The following is a 22982-nucleotide window of genomic DNA, read 5'->3' as shown; positions in this document are numbered from 1 at the left end:
AGGGGTATCAGTTACCTAACAGACCACTATTTTGGTAATGTATCTTAAATACTGTGATTATTTTCAATACAATCAGATAAAAGGGAAGGGGGTTGGAAACAAAACTCACTTGGAGGTGGCCTGCAACAAATAGCATCAGAGGCTGAACTCCATGGACCTTGTCCAGCAGCATTTACTGCTGCCACTCGGAACTCATATTCATGATTTTCAATCAGACTGCCCACTCTGAAACAAGATAAAGTAATGGTAGAGTTACAATAATACACAAAACTTAGGAAACTTTCTTTGTCTGTGATTGATTGTAATGTGTATGCAATCAGTAATCAGTATTAGAAGTTATTATGCTTCCATAACCATAAATATTTTCCAGTGTTACATATCAACATAATTACTTAGTTGTGAATCAAAACAGGGGGTATCATACATCAGTTGATGTAGTTTGGTACCTTTTTTGTGCATGGCAGTCAGAATATTCTGAGTCATACAAAATATTTCAAAAAAAAAAAACTATTAACTGATGAAGGAATTTGACACCCAATTTTTCCACTTAAGACTGGAAGGCAAATTAATGGTAATTTGTTCTTTACAAGGCTCAGATACACAATGAATAAACACTTGTGACCATGTGAGTGCACTAGATGCAGACAGAAGAGGTACATGGATTCCTCACCATAGAGTGGAAAGAAGCAGGAGGATTGGGGGGGAGGGGGGTATGGGGGGAGGGAGGAACAACTGGCAGTAGTTTTTAGATGTGCTCCCTAAATAACATTTCCACACATGTAATCAAATTCTGCACTTACACCACAAACAATAATCAAGTATGCATGGAACTGAAATGGTCAGTGCAGCAATAGAGGGGTGTGGGGATTATAATTATATGTAACAACAAACTTACAGTAATATGTAAGCATGATAATATGTTGTTTCTAGATCTTATGGCAAAAGAGCCTGGAGAAAAGTAGTGCCATGTTACATTAAAACAATATCTGGGGATAAATTGATGCTCGTATAATAGTAATGCAAATTTCCCTATGAATACATAAATATACACTGATGGAAAAAACAGCAACACCAAAAAATAATTAATGTAGAGTAATGAATTTTGAGAATGCATTTATCTAGGTAACATATACAAGTGATTAACATTGCAAGATCACAAGTTAATGTAAGTGTGACCTAAGGCATTGCAAATGTGAAATGCTGGTACATTAATAACCAGTGTAACCACCATAATGTTGAATGCAAACCTGCATGCACTGTGGTGTACAGTTGCCAGATGGCAGTTTGTGGGATTGAGTTCCATGCCTATTGCACTTGGTCAGCCAATACAGGGATGGTTAATACTGTTTCTGGATGCTGCTGGAGTTGTCGTCTGATGATGTCCCATATGTGCTTGGCTGGAGACAGATCTGGTGATTGAGCAGGCCAAGGCAACATGTCAACATTCTGCAGAGCATGTTGGGTTACAAAAGTGGTACGTGGGTGAGCATTATCCTGTTGGGAAACAAGCCTTTGGCCCTCAAATGGCCTCCTACTAATCAAAACAAGGCCATTACTGGCACCAAGGCAGAACCAGCTTTCATCAGAAAACACAATAGACCTCCACTCCTGCCCACCACTGAGCTCTCACTTTACACCACTACAATCGCAAACGGCAGTGGTTTGGGATCAGTGGAATGCACACTACAGGGTGCCTGACTTGAAGCTGTCCTTGAAGTAACCGGTTTTTAACAATTCGTTGTGTCACTGTGGGGCCAAACACAATGGATTTCCTTCTCAGTAGTTCCATGTGACTGTCCAGAGTCTGGTCTTCTTGTGACCACCACTGCCAGCAATCATATACAGTGGCTACAACATTCCTGTCAAGTCTTTCTGCAATATTGCAGATGGAACAGTCAGCTTCTCACAGACATATTACATTTCATTCAAACTCAGTGAGGTGTTGATTATGGTGTCTTTTTTGTCATCTTAAAATCAGTCTTGACTAACATGAACTCACCACATTCAATCTCAAAGGCAGCTAACACTCATGACTGTTACAGTGTGTATTTAAAGCACACCTGATTTACATCTTCACACTAGTGCTGCTCTTGCATGACTGGTACAAAATCTGAATAGACATCGTCTTTCAGATGTAGAAACATGCCTACCATCTTTCATCACAAAGTAAATAATATGAATGGGCAAAATCTGACAAATAATATTTTGCTGTATAACATACAAAGTGCTACCATCATAAATGTTCACTGATGATTTCTGCTTGATTTCTGCTATAGTTTAAGCAAATGAAGTACCACTTATAATACATCTGAGTGACATTTAAGCTGCAAAGTAGGCGGGAGTAATTTAAATCAGAGTGAATGTATCAAAAACGGATTTGTGTATTCTTTTGAACAATGCTCAAAGATCTAACAGATGCAGTGCAGCTTAAATAGTGATAGCAAGAATTTTTGATTATACAGGGAACAGATTAAACCTAGAGAAACAATTATAGTTCACCTGACTATAATAAGTTCATGTCATACTGTTCATGAAACCAAATATTAGCCCTGGTAACCGCATAACTTAATAATATTGCGACATATTCATCTAGTTTACTGCACTCTTGAACCTTTTATAATTTCTAATGTCTCATTAATTTTCATGGAAATCCACAACAAAAAATAAGGACATAATGTAGAGACATTACTATGAGCACAATTTTATGTGCATTAATCATTGCTTAGTAGAGAATGAAGGGCAAAACAGTGGACTTTATCACCATGATAGTGCTATTTCAACATCTTACAGCTCTCTCTGTCAAATACAGGTACTGTATACACATACAAAACTATCCACACAAATAGATGGTTTATTTATGTATCTATGTATACACACTTGTAACTTAGATCCTGAATCAGCACATGATTGGCTTTGGTCCACTTGTCTTCATTTATTAACTTCTTTTCTACGATATAGCCAGTTATAGGTGATCCTCCATCATGCCGTGGTTTTGTCCATGCAATTGTAATAGAATCTTCTGATGTTTCAACTCCACGTGGTGCACCAGGTGCTCCAGGAGGATCTACAATAATAAATAAAACAAGTATATGTCAGGAACAAACACTACGAAATTTAAGAGGGATAATGTTTAGGAACAGAAGTGGATATTTAGTCTCTTCAAAAGCACTGTAATGTAATACTGAAATGCTGATTTTTTATCTAACTTTTGATAATGTAATTATCTGAACAGAACAACTGAAAAATGGATGCAATGTTACTTGATCCCTAAGCTAGTTCTGTAATGAAATGTATACTATTTGGGATTGTTGAGACTATAGTAGCACACAAAAAAATTTAGGTTGATATGTAGGTCAATCCTGGATCACTTGTGCTTATGACAGATACTATTTGTTATGTGGAGTAAAATGCTTTTAACAATGAAGCATATCTACATTGAAGGATATAATCCATAAGCCGCCAAATGATGCATGGCGGAGGGTACCTTGTACCACTATAAGTTGTTGCCTTTCCTAGTGCATTCGCAAATGCAGCAAGGAAAATACAATTACCAATTTGCGTCTCTATGAGGCCTGATTTCTATTATCATGCTCTCAATGACCTTATGTGAGATGTATGTGGTGGTAGTAAGGTCACTTCACAGTAGACGTACGTTACAAATGATGGTTCTCTAAATTTTCTCAATAGGGGTTTGCGGAGGGGGAGGGGGGAGGGGGGGGGGGGGGACAAACCTGCCCAACTCTCCCTCCCCCAGGGGTTCTCATTTGAGTCCGCAGAGCATACACTATAAAATTATAAATGAATGTTGCTGAGTGAGTCTTTTGAACAATTCATGGATAAATGAAGGTGGCATTTTAAATGAATGTTGTGTTTTTCCCACTTAAGCTGTATTTGTTGAAACTTAGTCTTTGTTCAATGATCAGGTTCAGTAGATCATGTGAGTATGCTGTCATTTTCGTACTTACACCAACTTGTTCTAGTTAAACACTCAAGTGTTTTTGAAAATAAACACAACACAGCCTTAGTGGAAAAATGTCATCTTCATTTAATAAATTCATGGCTGTGTTGGCCACTATGGAGAAGATGGTCACTGATAAGGTAAGATCAATTTCATTTATTGTCATTGTGGATAATCAGAAACTTTGAAGAATCTACATGTTGTTTCTGTTAATATTACACTACTGGACATTAAAATTGCTATACCACAAAGATGATATGCTACAGACACGAAATTTAACTGACAGGAAGAAGATGCTGTGATATGCAAATGATTAACTTTTCAGAGCATTCACACAAGGTTGTCGCCGGTGGCAACACCTACAACGTGCTGACATGAGGAAAGTTTCTAACCGATTTCTCATACAAAAACAGCAGTTGACCGGTGTTGCCTGGTGAAACATTGTTGTGATGCCTTGTGTAAGGAGAAGAAATGTGTACCATCATGTTTCCGACTTTGATAAAGGTCGGACTGTAGCCTATCGCGATTGTGGTTTATCGTATCGCGACATTGCTGACAGCATTGGTCGAGATCCAGTGCTTGTTAGCAGAATATGGAATCAGTGGGTTCAGGAGGGTAATACGGAATGCCGAGTTGGATTCCAACAGCCTCGTATTACTAGCAGTCGAGATGACAGGCATCTTATCCGCATGGCTGTAACGAATTGTGTAGCCATGTCTCGATCCCTGAGTCAACAGATGGTGACGTTTGCAAGACAACAATCATCTGCACGAACAGTTTGACAACGTTTGCAGCAGCATGGACTATCAGTTCGGAGACCATGGCTGTGGTTACAATTGACGCTGCATCACAGACAGCAGCGCCTGCGATGGTGTACTCAACGATGAACCTGGGTGCACAAATGGCAAAATGTCATTTTTTTGGATGAATCCAGGTTCTGTTTACAGAATCATGATGGTCGCATCCGTGTTTGGCGATATCGTGGTGAACGCACATTGGAAGAGTGTATTTGTGATCGCCATTCTGGCGTATCACCTGACGTGATGGTATGGGGTGCCACTGGTTACATGTCTTGGTCACCTCTTGTTTACATTGATGGCACTTTCAACAGTGGATGTTACATTTCAGATGTGTTACGACCCATGGCTCTACCCTTCATTCGATCCCTGCGAAGCCCTACATTTCAGCAGGATAATGCACGACCGCATGTTGCAGGTCCTGTTCGGGCCTTTCTGGATACAGAAAATGTTCAACTGCTGCCCTGGCCAGCACATTCTCCAGATCTCCCATCAATTGAAAACGTCTGGTCAATGGTGGCCAAGCAGCTGGCTCGTCACAATATGCCAGTAACTACTCTTGAACTGTGGTATCATGTTGAAGCTGCATGGGCAGCTGTACCTGTACACGCCATCCCAGCTCTGTTTGACTCAATGTCCAGGCATATCAAGGCCATTATTACGGTCAGAGGTGGTTCTTCTGGGTACTGATTTCTCAGGATCTATGCACCCAAATTGCGTGAAAATGTAATCACATGTCAGTTCTAGTATAATATATTTGTTGAATGAATACCCGTTTATGATTTGCATTTCTTCTTGGTGTAGCAATTTTAATGGCCAGTAGTGTATATCATCTTGACCCATCTGAGAAGCAGGATACTGTGAGAAGGGAGTGTTTCTGTTTCAGGTCTAGTAGAATAAACCAATATAAGAGGGTCACAAATACCTAATTTGTGGATATTAAAAGGTTTCAGCTTTCTGTTTTTCAATTAGGACTGTTGGGTGATCTGAGGAGTTGGTACTTTTAATCTTGGCATATGAATACAGGAGGATACAATTTATGACTTCAAGAAGCAATAGAGGACATGGTGTAGAATTTTTGGTATTCAAAAACTGAATGTGCTCTAGTCGAACTGACATTCCACCTGCATAATTAAATGTTCTCTCTATTTTCTGTTAATTATATATGACTTAATCTACACTGATATTCTCCTATAGAAACCACAGAATTCTTCTTTGGTTTCTGTGTGTATGGGGTCTAAGGGTGTGGCCATGTACTTTTGTGAGCAAAACACTCAAAAGTTTTAGACCGGTCATAAAAGATAGTGATGGGTGGTAATGAACTGATTATTAATTCAACAATTTGATTTGTGAAGTAGAATATAACTTTATCCATTGACATGGCTTACTGGATATCAAACTAGCATTTGTTAGGAATTTCGTGCCTTCTCAGGTATCCTACAATACTCATACGAATCAATTTGCTAAAGTTTTTAGGAAACTAAAATTGGATACTTTGGAACATTCATTTTGTGTTCCTTCTTGAAGAGTAGGTTTTCAATAGTGTATTTCAATCTTTCTTGAAAAATTCTTGCTGTAATGATTACTTCAATGTATCATGTACCACTTAATAAAAAACCATGACAACAATTCCATATATTTATACAACTACTATCAATTTTCACAAAATTTTTAGCTTTCATGCATTTGATAATTATTTTAGTTTCATGACAGGAGATTTGTTTACTATGGTCAGCTTGCTGAAGAAGATCCATAGATTCAACTCTTGTAGCCAATATTCTCTGCTGCTTCCAAACAACTGACTACTGAAGGCACTTATAAGTGATTCTCAGTTACACATCAAAAGTTGCATACTGTATTAATTCTATGTCAGTCCCATTCTCTACTCTTTTCCCTGTCTTCATTTCTACAGCCTCCCATATTATTTTTGTTTTGCAGGTTGAACTGTCAGTTATAATTTTAATACACAAGCTTTTAAGGATGTTTCTATGAACATGACAGTACAGTCTGTACCATACTGTTACATATATTTCTTGAGAAAACTGTTTTTCCATTGTATGACTCTCTCTCTTTCTTCTACAATACAGTACATCACATTTTAGTATCTAGGATTTAAACTGATCTTCAGTCAGAAAATTATTATTCTTTTTTGGCATTTTTTGGAGAACTGTTTCACACAATGACTCAAAGTGATTAATACACATGTTACATTTCTAATGAACATTTAATTTTCAATATACTGAATAAAAATGAAATGTTGTAAAGAATGAATAGAAAGAAGATTAGGGTTTAATGTCCTATACATGAGGAGATCATTAGAGGAAAGGAAATGGGAAGTCTGTTTCTAAGGCACCAGCTCAGCATTCAGCTTACACAATTTAAGGGAACCATGAAAAACTTATATGTGGATGGACAGATGGGAATTTGACATGTACTCCTACTGAATGTGAGTCTGATGTCTTGATCAATGCTTCATGTTAAGGACCAGCTCGAGACTTTTTCTCCACACAAGCAACATATTATTTGGTGGCCTTCCCTCATGTCATTCTTCGCTACTAATTATGATACACCCTGTATACAAATTTTACACCTTTTGTGCCACTTTCTGCTTGGTACCCCAAGTGGCTGCTTGTGTCTTAAAATGGTACTGTTCCTATCACTCAGCAAATAATTATTGGAGGATGCTATGCATTAATTATTGATTACCCTGGAGGACCTGTACAAGCGTATTGCATAAGTAGATGTAATTATGTCCTTTGTTGAAAGGAGTTGGCTAGTTCAGAAAAATAATTTATGACTTGCCTTAAGAGTTAAGGTGGCACTCTTACCACTGTGTGTGAAGTTGTTAATAAGACTTTTATTATTACTGTCACCCTTATAAGGAAACTGACCACTAAAATTAGGTTACACAATTCTTTTATGTGTTCAGATTCAACACTACTGCTGTTCTCTGTGAGAAAGCTGATACTGAAGGCTCCCATGATGATTACCTCATTGGTTCTAGGATGTAATCATGTTGAACACAAATCCAGTTGTTTAAGGAAATAATTCATTTTTCCTGAAGGATTTCCATATAATCTCATTACTATGGTTTAAAAATCATTTACAATTATTCTTGTTCCACAGATGTTTGGTACTTTATTTTCCTTTCCTTCTACAGTTTTGGTACATGGTATGACAGATAATGTGCCAGGAAAGATAAATAATAGTAACAGGAAGAAGAACAGAAAATGAACCTTAACTATAGTGTAGTGATGTATACAAATTGTTCCACAGCCAAAAACGTTTTCCTTTGGCAAAAGAAAGCCATTTGATGTATGCAAAGTCTTTCATAGCAGAGGAAGTGCCAGTTTCATTGTCTCAAGTGTGTCAACCATGTTACTGACAATCCCAAGAACAGAAACACTATCTGATATACATAACAAATGCCGTGTTAACATACCAAATGGATGTCGTGCTCTGACTGGGTCTTTCGTTACAGCAGGATCCGAAACACCATATTGGTTTTCAGCCATTACACGGAATTCATACTCATGTCCAATAACCAAGTTTCGTAATCTACAGAATGGTGTAGTCACATAACTGCTCACCTGTAGTAAACAGAAATAAAAAATAAATGAATATTAAAAAATATAGTTATTCACCAAAAAATACTTCATTTATTTTTGATAAAGGACTTGTTATAGTGATTTTAAATTATTTAGCCAGTAACATGTGATAGTTTTACAAAATAGCAGATTCTATGAATCTTTAGAATAGTATAGCTGATAGCTTAACTTTTCACCATTAGTTATATTGAAGTTAAAATCAAGTAGATTAAGTGTTACATACTTTTGACCATGTTGGTGACCTCGGTTCTTTCTTCTCTACAATATAATTGGTAATGTCACCACCACCATTATCCTTTGGTGGGTTCCAGTATAAAGTAAGTGCATCTCCTGCGAATTCATCAGCACGGAGATTTTCTGGAGGACCAGGTCGATCTAGCACACGGACATTGACTGTAGCTGTATCATATCCAGATGGGTTCCGTAGCTGAAGCCTATACTGGCCAGTATCTGATCTCTTAGAATTCTTGACAACAATGCTTGCAAAGTCATCAGCCAGCTGTAAAAATGAGTGACTTATGAAACATTGCACAGAGTACCAAGATGTATTCTCATTTATTTGTAAGATGTATTCTTATTTATTTGTAAGCCAGAATTAAACTTACATTAGCACAAATTTCCATTAATTGACACTTATATAACACAATAGTTTATTATGCAGTTAAAAAATGAAAAAAGAGAGATTTTACTAACCTGGTGGAATACTCTAGTATCAGCCTCATCCAGTAAATTATCATTTGCAAACCAAGATGCAGTTGGCTTAGGGAAGGCAACATATGGCACATGGATGGAGAAATCTTCACCAGCACGCACCGTAATATCACGTAATGCTCCCAAATCCATGCATGGTTTATTAGGCTGCTCCTCAATAAGTACATTCTGACTAGGTCTGCTAGGTTCTGATGGCCCTACATCATTGACAGCGATTACACGGAACTGATACTCATCCCCTTCTTTAAGATTTGGTACCTGTTAAAGTATTTGAAAATCTTAATGTTATGTACACTATAAGCACATAAACAGGAAGATATAGAAATCAAAGTTCAAATCATGTTCAGGATAATGAAAGTACTATAATTACAAAGGCATGATGGTGAGAGGTAAGATGAAAGAATAAGAAAGAAGACGTAAATGCGAAACATTGGCTATGGGATGCAAAAGTTCAGAGTTCTGAATGGGGCATTCTTTTCTTTTTAAATTCCCATGAATTACCATTTGTACGATGGTTCATGATCATCCAACTGTCAACAAAGAACACAATAACTTAACTTTTTGGAACGGTTTTTCCACACTGATAAAACTACATTTGAATGTCAAGTGCCCAAATTTTCTGCTAAATTATAATGGAGGTTCTGCCATGTTCATGTACAGCTGACTGTAAACAGAGTTTATGAAATGTCACAGCGACTAAAAATGTGACATATAGGCCAAAATAAAGATGATTTCATCATAACAGTTAAGACAATTTAGTAATTTCATTATATTCATCTCCACACTTCTCTTTAGCTTTCTTCAGTGAGTGTTAAAATTAATGAAATCATGAATGATCATTACCAAATGTCCCTGTTGTGATACCATCACTAAATATAACACATTGTTATCACATATCTAAAATGTAATTTGTGGTTTTGTTGAACTCTCATATTAAACAGAGGTTAAAATTTAAGAGGTATTCTGCCTTGTGCAAGGCACTCTTTTGTAGTTTTGTTTTCACCCATTTGTAGTTTTGTCTTCACCCAGACTTGTTTCAGCACTTTTTGTGCTATCTTCAGAGGTTTTATTTGTTTATTTTCTTTCTGCAAAATTGTTGTATATGCTGGTAGCTTTACATCTACTACACAGTCTACAGATTTTTCAATCTTACCTTAAAGACTGTAACAGGAATAGGTGCTCCACTAGCATCTGACCAGTCCTTATCTCCTTTTGCCTTCTTTTGTACAATGTAGCCCTTAATCTTAGCACCTCCATCACTACGTGGCGGTCTCCAGGATAGAGTTACACTATCTTTAGTTACACGATCTGGTTTGGGAGGTTCAGGGGCATCTGGTTTCACTGTAAAATAATAATAACAATAAGTTACACACACACACACACACACACACACACACACACACACACAGAGAGAGAGAGAGAGAGAGAGAGAGAGAGAGAGAGATAAGATGTCACACTACAAATATCAGAGCAAGGATGTGTGTCTGGAAAATTGATTTGTGAAAAGTATAGTACTTTCGTATGCCTTAATGTTTCACCTGTGAGTCCTATGGTTCAAAGTAGCTTCAAAAACTGCTTGTAATGTCTAATATGGTGATATAATTATCTTAGGACTTCCTCTAAAGCAATACCAAAAATATTTTTATGGTACATTAGAGTGCAAACACATATGCTTAGGAATTTTAAAATGAAAAATTATTAATTGACACAAAATCAGTGAAACAAGTGGAAGTTTATTTTTACAGTTGGTAGGCTTCAAAGACACAAATATGAACTAATTATTGTTATTAATTATTTTATCATACTTACAGATTTCTTTTCAACTTATTTATAATTGTTTAACTGGATAAAAATTCATCCCTTTCTCTACAGTTTATGTGTAAACTTCAATTTTTGTGCATTTCTACTACCATTATATGAAAACATATTCTTTTAAAATCAGCATTTGTTGGTGTAATTTCCAATTAATTGGAAACATTTCAAAATCGCTGCATGTTTATTAAAGAGAAATATAAATAGGTGACATAAATGTCCAAAACTATTACAATGATATGGTCAGTTTAAAAGAAATTTAATGAAATTAAATGACATTTTGAATTTTGTATTAAAGGAATGATGTGAGAAAATGTTGATTACTTACATCTTTGTGCTTGAGCTGTAAGTGGTTCTGTTGGCTTGCTTGGTTTGCCAGGACCAGCTTCATTCAGTGCAACAACTCTAAATTCATACCTATTTCCTTCTCGAAGATCCTGAACAGTGTAACTGGTGTTTGGTGTTGGATAATTGTTTACTTTTATCCATTCACCACCACGTTCACGTTTCTCAACATAGTAACCTGCAGCAATAAAAGAATATAAGAGCATTAACTTATTAGTAACAAGTTGAGAACTACAGACTAATAGCCCTGTTGTAATGCTTTCTCAAAGTGATAGAAACAATAATGAAAAACAGGCTTATGAGCTATCTAAGTAAATTTAACCTCCTCTGCAATGACCAGCATGGTTTCAGGCCTGGTAGAGGTACAGAATCTGCAATAGCACAATTTACAAAAACAGTTTTACAAGCACTAGATGAGAACAGCTATGTAACTGGTCTCTTCCTAGACTTGTCTAAGGCATTTGATACAGTTGACCACAAGAAGCTGTTGCATAAGTTAGAGGCACTAGGAGTAAGGGGAGTGGTTCTCAAATGGTTTCATTCATATCTAGAAAACAGTACAGTCAGCAGAGATCACACATGTCTCCAGTGGATCAAAATACATTGAGAAACATGTATCTGATCCACAATATATCAATACTGGGGTTCCTCAAGGAAGTGTACTGGGCCCAGTATTGTTTCTGGCGTATATAAATGATTTCCCACAACACATCAGCCATGGAGAGAAGATATTATTTGCTGATGACAGCAACATAGTAATCACCAGTAAGACACCAACACAAATGCTGGAAAATTCTACTGAAGTGCTGAGGGATGTTCACAAATGGTCTCAGGAAAAAAAAGTAACTCTCAACATAAAGAAAACAAATAAAATATGCTTTAGAATGAACAGAAAACAGAGTCCCTTAAATTTAAAACTAGATAACTTCTCCACAGATGATGTACCTACAACAAAATTCTTAGGGTTGCACATTGACAGCCAAATGAAGTGGAGTGAACATGCTATGAAACTCTCAAAAAAGATATCCACAACATGTTATGCACTTAGAGTCCTTGTATCTGCATGCAGTAATGTATGTTTGAGAACTGAATACTTTAGTTATGTTCATTCAGTAACCATTTATGGTATTATTTTATGGGGAAACAGTGCTCAGAATTTACAAACAGTATTTAAAATGCAAAGGAGAGCAGTAAGAATTATAATGAAAGCAGTAAGTGGGCCCACTGCAGAGAACTTTTCAAAATGTTAGAAATTCTAACTGTTCCTTGTGAATTTATATTCCAAACCATAGCATACATCAAGAAAAACATACAAAATTTAGCAAAAATAGCAGTTTTCATAATTATAGTAGAAGAACAAGTCACTGTCTTCACCTAGACAGGCAGAATAAACATAAGACTCAAAATAGCTTCTTGTATGAACATGTAAAACTGTATAATAAATTGCCACAGAAAATAAAAGAAACAGATAAGATGTACCGCTTTGGGAAAAATCTTAAATTGTTTTTGCAGGAACATTGCTTTTACACTATAAGTGAATTCCTTAGTACAAAATGATTGCAAATAACTCTTCTTTCACAATATTTAACTATATGTAACGTTTTGATAAGGATTATAAATAACTTATATGTCACAATGTTTAACTACATGTAACAGCAAACTGTATGAATATACGAATGTACACAAACTGACAACATCTATACATTTTAAAATCTCCATGGATGGCTAAATAAATAAATAAATAAATAAATAAACTAACTTATTCATACTCAGAGTCAGCACTGTCGCTGTGTCATTGACTCTGACAGAATGCTCAAGAAACCACTAGCCATGAAAAAGAGTAACTGTAGTTGATTGGAGAGTCTAAGCTGGAAGGGAGTATGTGTGGAAAATATGTTATATGACTTTCAGATGTCGAGATATTACATTTTTCTGCAACTGATCCATGAAAGAAGCTAATAGCTAGTGGTGTGCAATCAGAAGGCAAGTGGTGCTGTGACACACAGTGGCAAGGACCATTATACCATGTGACACTGCAGCCAACAGCAACATTCTGTTGTGTCAATCTGTAGTGAGCACTCCGGAGTGGATGTAGAACATTTAGCATTGATTTTCATAATAGTTTTTTGTTGGGAGATTACTTAGCCCTTACCAGATCCGTTTGATGGAGGAGATAGAGAAGATCCAAAGAAGAGCGACGTGTTTCGTCACAGGGTTATTTGGTAACCGTGATAGCGTTACGGAGATGTTTAATAAACTCAAGTGGCAGACTCTGCAAGAGAGGCGCTCTGCGTCGCGGTGTAGCTTGCTCGCCAGGTTTCGAGAGGGTGCGTTTCTGGATGAGGTATCGAATATATTGCTTCCCCCTACTTATACCTCCCGAGGAGTTCACAAATGTAAAATTAGAGAGATTAGAGCACGCATGGAGGCTTTCAGACAGTCGTTCTTCCCGCGAACCATACGCGACTGGAACAGGAAAGGGAGGTAATGACAGTGGCACGTAAAGTGCCCTCTGCCACACACCGTTGGGTGGCTTGCGGAGTATAAATGTAGATGTAGATGTAGATGTACAATGTTTATTATGGGTGGCATAAAGCAAGCACGACAAGTATTATGTTAAGAAGCAACAGCTCTAGTTTTCAGAGCACATAAATTCTAGTATGAAGAGTCGCGTGCAGAAACAGTGGTTCAGTAAACCATTCACCCCAGCATTGCCAGTTATCAGGGTAGGTAATGGCAGGAGCATCATGCCAGCATTGCCAATTATCAGGGTAGGTAATGGCAGGAGCATCAGGCGTGGGCCGAAGAGAGTGAGAGCACACTGGCAATGCTGAAAACTATTTTCCTTCTCTCTGAACAGAACAATTCATACTGCCACCTTGTCACAGGCACACCACTATAAATGATGTCTAAAATGTACTTCAATATAACCTTTGCCTATTTTTATGTTTCTCTTCTCTCTTCAGTTGTAAAGGACCATAAATCATTAGCATAGTTTGGTGGTTGACTTGTAACTCTTCCTATAAGCATGGCTTTGTTTCTTTGATCAGTTTAAAGAACTATTTTCTTTTCATACTGTACAGAAGATTACCTTGGAGTCAACTTTCCTGTTTTTTGTCCCATTTCTCTACTGTTTTGAGTACAGGAGAACAGTGTTATCATAATGGATATATTACAAAAATAAAGTCATTTAAATTTGCATGAACTCAATCTAAGTTTCCATACTTCAGCACCATATTTTATAAACTTAAGTTTAGTTATTTATCCTGTCTTTCCTCTTGTCATATACTCTGCTCATAACCATCAATCTTTGATGTTGCTGTCAATTATAACTACAATTAGGCTGCAGTGATAATATTCTCAACAAGTGTGTTGCAATAATGTGACAGAATGTTGATTCTTACTTTGTTGGTATTGCTGTTTCACTGTACTCTATCACTCTGGTGGGTTGGTATATTTTTAATATTAAATTATACATACTCAACAACTGCATAAGATGCACTGAGGTGACAAAAGAAATGGGATACCTCCTAATATTCTGTTGGATCTCCTTTTTCCTGGCATTGTGCAGCAACTTGATGTGGCATGGACTCAACAAGTCATTGGAAGTCCTCTGCAGAACTATTGAACCATGCTGCCTCTGTAGCCATCCATAGTTGTGAAAGTGTTGTCAGATTTTGTGCACAAACTGACCTCTTGATTATGTCCAATAAATGTTCAGCAGGATTCATGATGGGCGATATGAGTGGCCAAATTCTTCACTCAAATTGTCCAGTACGTTCTTCAAACTAATTGTGAGCAATTGCGGCCCTGCAATTGTGGCCCAGCAACAATTCCATTGTTGTTTGGGAACATGAAGTACATGAATAGCTGCAAATGGTCTCCCAGTAGCCAAACATAACCATTTCCAGTCAATGATCAATACAGTTGAACCAGAGAACTCAGTCCATTCCATGTACGCACAGCCCACACCATTATTGAAACATCACCAGCTTCCACAGTGCCCTGTTGACAACTTGGATCCACGTCTTCGTGGGGTCTGCCCACACACAAACCCTACCATCAGCCCTTACCAACTGAAATCAGGACTTATCTGACCAGGCCATGGTTCTTCAGTCACCTAGGGTCCAACTGATATGGTCACAAGCTCAGAAGAGGCACTACAGGTAATGTCGTGCTGTTAGCAAAATGAAATTTGGCATTCTGGGCACACTTTTGACAAAATAGGTAGTGTAAAAGATATTATAGCTCCTAACCAAACTGTTCATTCTAAAGACAATAACAATTCTGATCTTGAAATTTGCTACCTGAATATTCAATGAGTAAAAGACAAAGAATTTATTGTAAATAATTTTGGACTAGAGAACAAATTTGATATTTTTTGTCTGAGTGAACGCTGGGCAACAGAGAGTGAACTTACAGCTATCAAATTTGATAACAATAAAATAGCAAATGGTTACTGTAGAAAAGTGCATAAAGGGGTGATGTGGCATTCTATACTAACCAGTCACTCAGCCACTCCATTAACAGGTTGGATATAGATTACTTGTGAGATGAACAGAATTTTGAAGCCACTGGTATAGTTAGTGACAATTTTAAGTTAGTGATAACAGCCTTATACAGATCACCTAAGGGTAACATTAGTGTATTTTTAGAAAAACTGGACATGCTTTTAGATGTATTTAGAAAGACAAAATGGTTACATTATGACATTGTAATAGGTGGAGATTTGAATGCAGATTTTGATGTAACAACAGCCAAACATGATGTCACTGAGCTCAAAAATCGTCTAAGACAGTACAATCTGCACTTTATCAATAATAGACCCACAAGAGATGAAGCACACCTTGACAATATCTCTGTCAGTTTTACTACTACAGAAGAATCATGTGATGTGACAGTATTCTCAGTCTCAGATCATGATTCTGTATCATTCAATTATATAAGTAGATTCTGTGCTGATAAGAGTACCATTGATATGCCTGTCTCAAAATTGGTAATCACTAGATCGGTCACAAATGATGAAATTGACAGGTTTTGTAAGTCCCTTACTAACAGAGGCTAGTTTGGCCAATGGTCTGGTGACACAAATTATAGTCTATGTAAAGATCTGTCAGCAAAACTAATCATTTGAAAGGTTTTTCAAAGTATTTTTGTCACAATTTAATGACTGCATTCCAATAAAGAAATGCAAAATAATCAACAAAGGCTCCAAAGGCGAGGGTATAAACAAACAAAACCCATGGTATACTGCACAACTAACAAATCTGAAAAACCAAGTTATGTTGTTGTACAGTATACATAAAAATCTGACGACCGACCATGCCAGATCAGCCTATGTTCAATGTACGAATAAGTACAAAAAAGCCATTGTGGAAGCCAAACATAGAGAAAATATACATTTCTACAACACTAGAAGAAGCAAATGCATTTATACTCCTTACCACATACTGTCAAAGTCACTTAACAGCTATGAACTAATGGGGCACAAATTATTTGATAAGTTTCCAGAATATGTACAAGAACTACCTGAACAAGCATTCAATCAAAAACTGTATAAATGGCTAGTTGCTCACCCATTCTATGACATAAATGAGTATTTCAAATGTAATATAATTTTGTAGTATTAATGACATGCCTCTTGTTTTCTTTGAATTAACAGTTATACTGTGTTATATGCCTGATGTTGTCTATTGCTGTAATGGTCAAATGACAATAAAATTACTATTATTATTATCATTACTGTGGACCTTGGAATATTGAGTTCCCTAATAATTTCCAAAATGGAATGTACCATGTATCTAGTTCCAACTACCATTCCGGGTTCAAAGTCTGTTAATTACCGTTGTTTGGAAATAATCATATCAGAAACCATTTCACATGAATCACCTGAACACAAATAACAGCTCTGCCAATGCATTGCTCTTTAATACCTTGTGTAGATGATACTACTGTCATCTGTAAATGTGCACATTGCTATCTCATGACTTTTGTCACCTCAGTGTATTTCGCGTTGACTGTACCCAAAAAAATAGTAAAATGTTTGCTTTCTCATGCAATAATCACAATGACAAAGAAAAGACAGTAAAGTAAATTCAAACTTCCAAAATGTCTCTAAATTTAGAACCATGTTAAAGTATTCAAGTACTTTTAGGTCTGTAAGTAAATAAATATAAAAAGAGCTAGTTACCTGTTACTGGTTTTCCTCCTGTATTCTGAGGTGGTGTCCAGCTGAGATTGCAACTGTTGGGGCTGTAGGATGTAATTTCTGGCTGACCAGGTGCATCTGGTGGATCAAATGGGCTCTTGGCAACCACTGGCTTGCCATCCAATGGTTCAGAAAGGCCATAAATATTCTCTGCACGTACACGGAATACATATCGTTTGCCTTCAGTCAGAGACTTTACTGTAAATGCTGGTTTTGGACAGAACCCTGGAACCTGCCGCCAGCTGTCAGTACCAAACTCAGCTACTTCAACTACATAGCCTGAAACATTAAATATTAATATGCAATAACCAGTACCATTATAGTTTTTGTCATTGACAATAAACATAAACTTAGCAGTGGAGAATGATGGAAATGAATACATGGAAGCAAATAATGGGTTAATGTCAAAAACAAACAAATGCAGGTAACTGCTGTAGTAGAGCAAAACTAGAAACCAAGACATGAAGGGAAGAAATATGCAGTTGTACAAAAGTAAAGTAAGGTATCTCATGATGAAAGGAAAAGATAGAAATACATCTTAAATATATACACAATGAGAAGAATATGGTTTATAACATGGCAAGTAGTATAGAAGCAAGTGCCTTGAAACTGTCAAAAGATTAAATATGCATACAAGAAATTATATTCAATGAATAACCTGCATGAAACTCTACAGGTACAGTTACCTAATTCAGTTTCATTTATTCTCATATTCAAGTTATAGTAACACATTTATCTATAAATGACAGCACATTTTCTATTATGTTGCAGCTTTCTAAGCTCCACAGTACTGCTTTGTACAACATTTTCATAAAACTTTTAAACTGTTACAAGACAGTTTTGAAGTGTTAATTACAAAATGAATAACTCACATCTGATAGATACATCTTTTGTGGTTGAAAGGTATCTTCAAGTTTCTTTTTCTTTGAACAAAAGTGAACAAAAACTGTCAAAGTATTTGATACAGATAGTCTGCAAGTGTGCTTCACTTTTAGGATATTAACAAAACAGCGAACAAAATATTCCAGTTATTTACTGCAATTTTTAATGGAATGTTAGTTCAGCAGTACAGTTCCTACACTTTAAAATGGAAACAGGCTTTTCAAGTGCCCTGACTCTTTTCCTAGGGGCATAATGATCCATATATAATATGTTACTTTTTATCTTGCCTCCATATGTGCACTTGACACAATAAACTAGCATATTTTCCATCTTAAAGCCTAATGAAATGTAAATGTGAGTCCAATGGTATTTAATGTATTTATGCAGTACTGGAATCACTGTTATCAAAATTACAGAACATTCTATCCATAAGCTTTCCTACAACTCCCAAAGTGATGTTCAGCTGTCCCCCAAATCTGCAACATATTAAGCTATGTCCTTATACCACACCTACTCCCAACCACTAGCCACATGGGCCATACCCCGACTAATGTGCAAAGACCTTTCCTACACAACCACCCAGCACATACTATTCCATTTCTGTCATAGGCACATGTGTTCCTATCCGAATCAGGGCTACCTGTAAGAGTACCATTTCATATACCAGCTCTGCTATAACTCCTGCACAGCCATTTACATACACATGGCCACCAATCACTGTCCACCAAAATGAATGGCCACTATCAAACTGGCCAAGAGCACAACTGATCACCCAGTGGGGTATCTGAATGACAGATTGCCATCAGATCCTCCTCCATCCCCCCCCCCCCCCCCAACCACCACCACTCTCCCCCTTCTTGAACACTACCTGCTTCTGTGAAATATATAGTTAAGTACTGTCCTTACAGCACATACTTTGGTTCCACATTCTAATAACCTCAGTCTCTGCTAGACTCTCTGCCACACCCACCTCCATCTCTATCCATATGTCCCCACTTCACTCATGCTGCACAAACATCCTCCTCTCCGAAGTCTCCCTCTGCCTCTGTGCTACCTCCCTCTCCTAATCCACTCCTCCACACCACTGCATGCCACTCCAACTGCCTGTGTAAGAGTGAGTTCATCAGTGCCATATTTCTATACAATGCACTTGCTGCCTCTCCTTCCCACCAGTCATCCACCCTACTCTCCAGCCTTTTCACCCATTCCAATTTTGTACATATTTAGAAGACTTTTGGTTGATGTATTGGTTGGGTTTAATACTATCAATTTTTTTTAACTGGTATCCTTTAAATAATTAGTTTCTTGTATGCTGTTGCATTTTTAAAATAAGTTTGTTTTTTGTGTCCAAAATGCTTAATCTTGCACATTTATACATTTGCTTCTCTTTATTATATGAACATTTTATTAAACTAAACATTCTGTTTCACAGTTATTAGTTTAAATAATCAACTGAAGTCTTAACTTATAACTATCAGCATAATTTATGCTACTGCCTATGCTCAAGTGCCTTCTTTAAACAGTTAACCATATTTTAGAGGCTTTATTGCTATTCATTATGTCCATAGCCTTTGCTTATGAAAGTGTGAAAATTCATTTTTAAAGCTTTCATGTAATATGTAATTATTCTTGTCATAATTTTACTGCCATCACCAGGATGTGTGAATTTTCTTGTGGCTTTTTCTTTTTCATCAACGTTACTATTGGTGGGAATCTACCACTTAAATTACATTTGTCTATACTGGTTTTTGCTAACACATTGCTTTCTTGTCGAAGTGATAAATAATAACATATTAATGTAAAAAAAACTGACAAATGATTACTTTATACTGGGGACTACCCAGAACAGGAACTGTATTAAAATGATTTACCTGTAATATCACCTCCACCATCATCTGCAGGTGGATTCCAGGCAAGAGAAACACTGTCCTGGGATACAGACGTATACTGAAGAGGTCCTTTAGGACAACCTGGTTTATCAACCACGATTACCTCTATATCAGCTGAGTCCTTTCCAAAATCATTCTTTGCTGTGACAGTATATTTTCCAGAATCATTACGAGTTGAAGAATCAATGCGTAAATGAGTATTGTCACTTGCTGTTTCAGCCTGGAAAGTAAATACATATAAACACAAATCACAATGTGTTTTCACTTAAACCAATTATGCCAGTCACTAATAGTTACTACCTGATAATAAGAGTGTGATACATTTTATTTTCATTTCTGTTGCTTCAATATGTTAATCATGAAAGAAAACTCAAAACAGGATTATTCTTGACAGAAAAAGTGTTCTTGAGAATTGCAAGCTGGTAGGCTGTCAACCAACTTACATTTACCATCATGGCCAACACTGAATCTTTCTGAACAGAACATTGGGCTAGCTAGAGTATTGCACTCATGAGTTGTTTAACAACTGCATAAGAGTATGTACACATATTCTGCCAACTTTGTCAGCTTTTGTCCATTACTCTCAGCTTCATTCAAAATAAATTACACATGTTTTATACTCACTGTTATTCTATTAGATTCTGGAAGTTTTATAGAATTTTTGGTCCATTCTACTGTTGGTAGTGGAGCACCAGACAGTGGGATCTGTATGTTTATTGGTTCGCCTGCGCGAACCTTTAGCTTCCTACCAATTAGGCCATCTAGATAAAGTTTTGGCTTTTCTGGAAATAAAACATCATTATCTGTAGCAGAATACAACAAAAACATGTAATACAATTATCAAAAGAAAGACCAATTATATTCCTGACCTGCACATGCATAAAAAATTAGTTGCCATCTGAAATAAATGGTTACAGTATTTTATTATGTTCAGTGTTTGGTAATCAATCGAAATACAGTTTTATTATTCACAGTATGGGGGGATAATGGAAAGAGTAACTGTAAATACAAATCACTTTGCCTAAATTGTCATGGATTGCTATGTCATGAAAGGTATGACATTTAATCTTGTATCATGTAACATGTAAAATCAAATGTTTTTAGTGGCCATACATGGGAGACGATTGTATATTTTGGAAGAATCTATTGGGAAAGAAAGTCACATTACAATCAACAGACATCTGTAGCAGTTACACAGCAGCTTATGTAGAACATGTATATCTTGAATCTATAAAGGTTAAAATATTAAGTCATTATACACAGACTGCTTCTCTAAACATCGTTCAGATGTTGTACATACTTTCATGCTTCCCAAAATCTATCCCCAAAAGTGTGACTCACAATGTAGCTAAATGGATATATTGGGCAGTTACAAACCCCAGAAAAGTGAGGCCAATCTGTTTGTTAGGTTATCTAATTGATAACAAGGTCACTGAAGCTAAAATACTCAATCAGATGAACAAGGATGGGTGAGGAAATAAGTCATTAGTTCCTTTCAAGAATCATCACAGTATGCACTTGAAGTGGTTTAGGGAAACTATGGAATATCTTAACCAGGATGCCCAAAAGGAGATTTGAGTTCTTATTATCTCAGGAATGACTTCCATGTATTCATAACAGTATCACCTCATACAGTTAGATGACTATATTATGGATTTATCTTCCAAGGTAGCCACTATGACTAAAAATAGCACAGAAAAAATATATGACTTAGCATAACTATGTTTCCATTTGTCTTTATGATATTGTACAGAGTGGTGCACAAAAGATCAGGCCCACGTAAAGACTGCTAGCCAATTACGGATGAATTTTTGCCTGTCATAAGCAGTTACAATAACAAATAAATATGTAATAATTATATAATAAAGAAATACTGAACATACAAAACATAGTCACAACAGCTTTCAAACAACAGATGACAATGAAAATGCAACAATGAGCAGTCTAATACTTGGGGCCAGTTTTTCATGCACCATCCCGTAAAATGTGGATCCATTAACCCAAAAATAGAAACAGATAGCATCTTTTAAAACCAAAATTATACTCTTACAGATAACATAATATGTAATGAAAGCATTAGCAGCAAACAGGAGAATTAGCTCTTAACCCATTGTGCCTGGTGATATTGTAGTATGTAGTGGAGTGGAAACTGTATGGCATAGTTCTTTCAAAACTTTTCTGTTATGAGGTAAAGATTAGTGCCTCTTTCCTTTATTCTGGTTATCCTTTTTAATATACTATATAATTAATAAGTTTTTACCTCTCATTGACTTAGCGTTCAGAACCTGTGATGTATCACTGGGCTTCCCTGGACCAGCTGCATTTACAGCTGATACACGATACTCATACTGGTGCCCTTCTTGTACACTGTCATCATAATACTCAGTTTGCTACAAGCAAAAAAATTACAAGGCAACTGTAACACTTTAGCAAAACTAATGAAATTTCATAATTGGTTGTATAATCCATAATGAGATGTGAAAATGTAAAATTATGTATGGCTATTTTATGTCATAATTCTTACATTTCTAACCACAGCCATTGCACTTATAATGCATCTCCGGTAAGTTAAAGTATTAAAAAATATACATCTGTATTTACTCAATGTTATTAAATACTTATCTATTTAATGTATACGTTTATTAATATTATGTTATTTTAAGAAGGTGATGAATTACAGCTTTTAAATATTTTTGAAAAATCGTAGTTTGGCACAACCGATGTATGTCATTTTATTAAAACTATAAGGTGTAATAAATGACATTAATTACA

The 22982-nt window shown here is 36.4% G+C and overlaps 1 protein-coding gene across 20 annotated transcripts in view; it reads right to left on the bottom strand.

Moving 5' to 3' along the window:
• Positions 1–22982, bottom strand: part of LOC124721411 (twitchin) — a 377390-nt gene that overhangs the window by 71148 nt on the left and 283260 nt on the right. For all 20 annotated transcript variants that reach the window (XM_047246370.1, XM_047246371.1, XM_047246372.1 and 17 more), the window contains 11 exons: positions 22471–22600; positions 20835–20992; positions 20193–20430; positions 17422–17718; positions 11215–11409; positions 10228–10415; positions 9057–9332; positions 8587–8862; positions 8198–8345; positions 2878–3064; positions 110–225 (listed from right to left, as the gene is read on the bottom strand). In XM_047246370.1, coding sequence (XP_047102326.1) covers positions 110–225; positions 2878–3064; positions 8198–8345; positions 8587–8862; positions 9057–9332; positions 10228–10415; positions 11215–11409; positions 17422–17718; positions 20193–20430; positions 20835–20992; positions 22471–22600 — 2209 coding nt within the window. The remainder of the gene's footprint in view (positions 1–109; positions 226–2877; positions 3065–8197; positions 8346–8586; positions 8863–9056; positions 9333–10227; positions 10416–11214; positions 11410–17421; positions 17719–20192; positions 20431–20834; positions 20993–22470; positions 22601–22982) is intronic.

This window comes from Schistocerca piceifrons, chromosome X (assembly GCF_021461385.2).
Source record: "Schistocerca piceifrons isolate TAMUIC-IGC-003096 chromosome X, iqSchPice1.1, whole genome shotgun sequence".
Lineage (NCBI taxonomy): Eukaryota > Metazoa > Arthropoda > Insecta > Orthoptera > Acrididae > Schistocerca > Schistocerca piceifrons.
The sequence above is the reverse complement of the archived record's forward strand: the minus strand, read 5'-3'. Positions and strand labels throughout refer to the sequence as shown.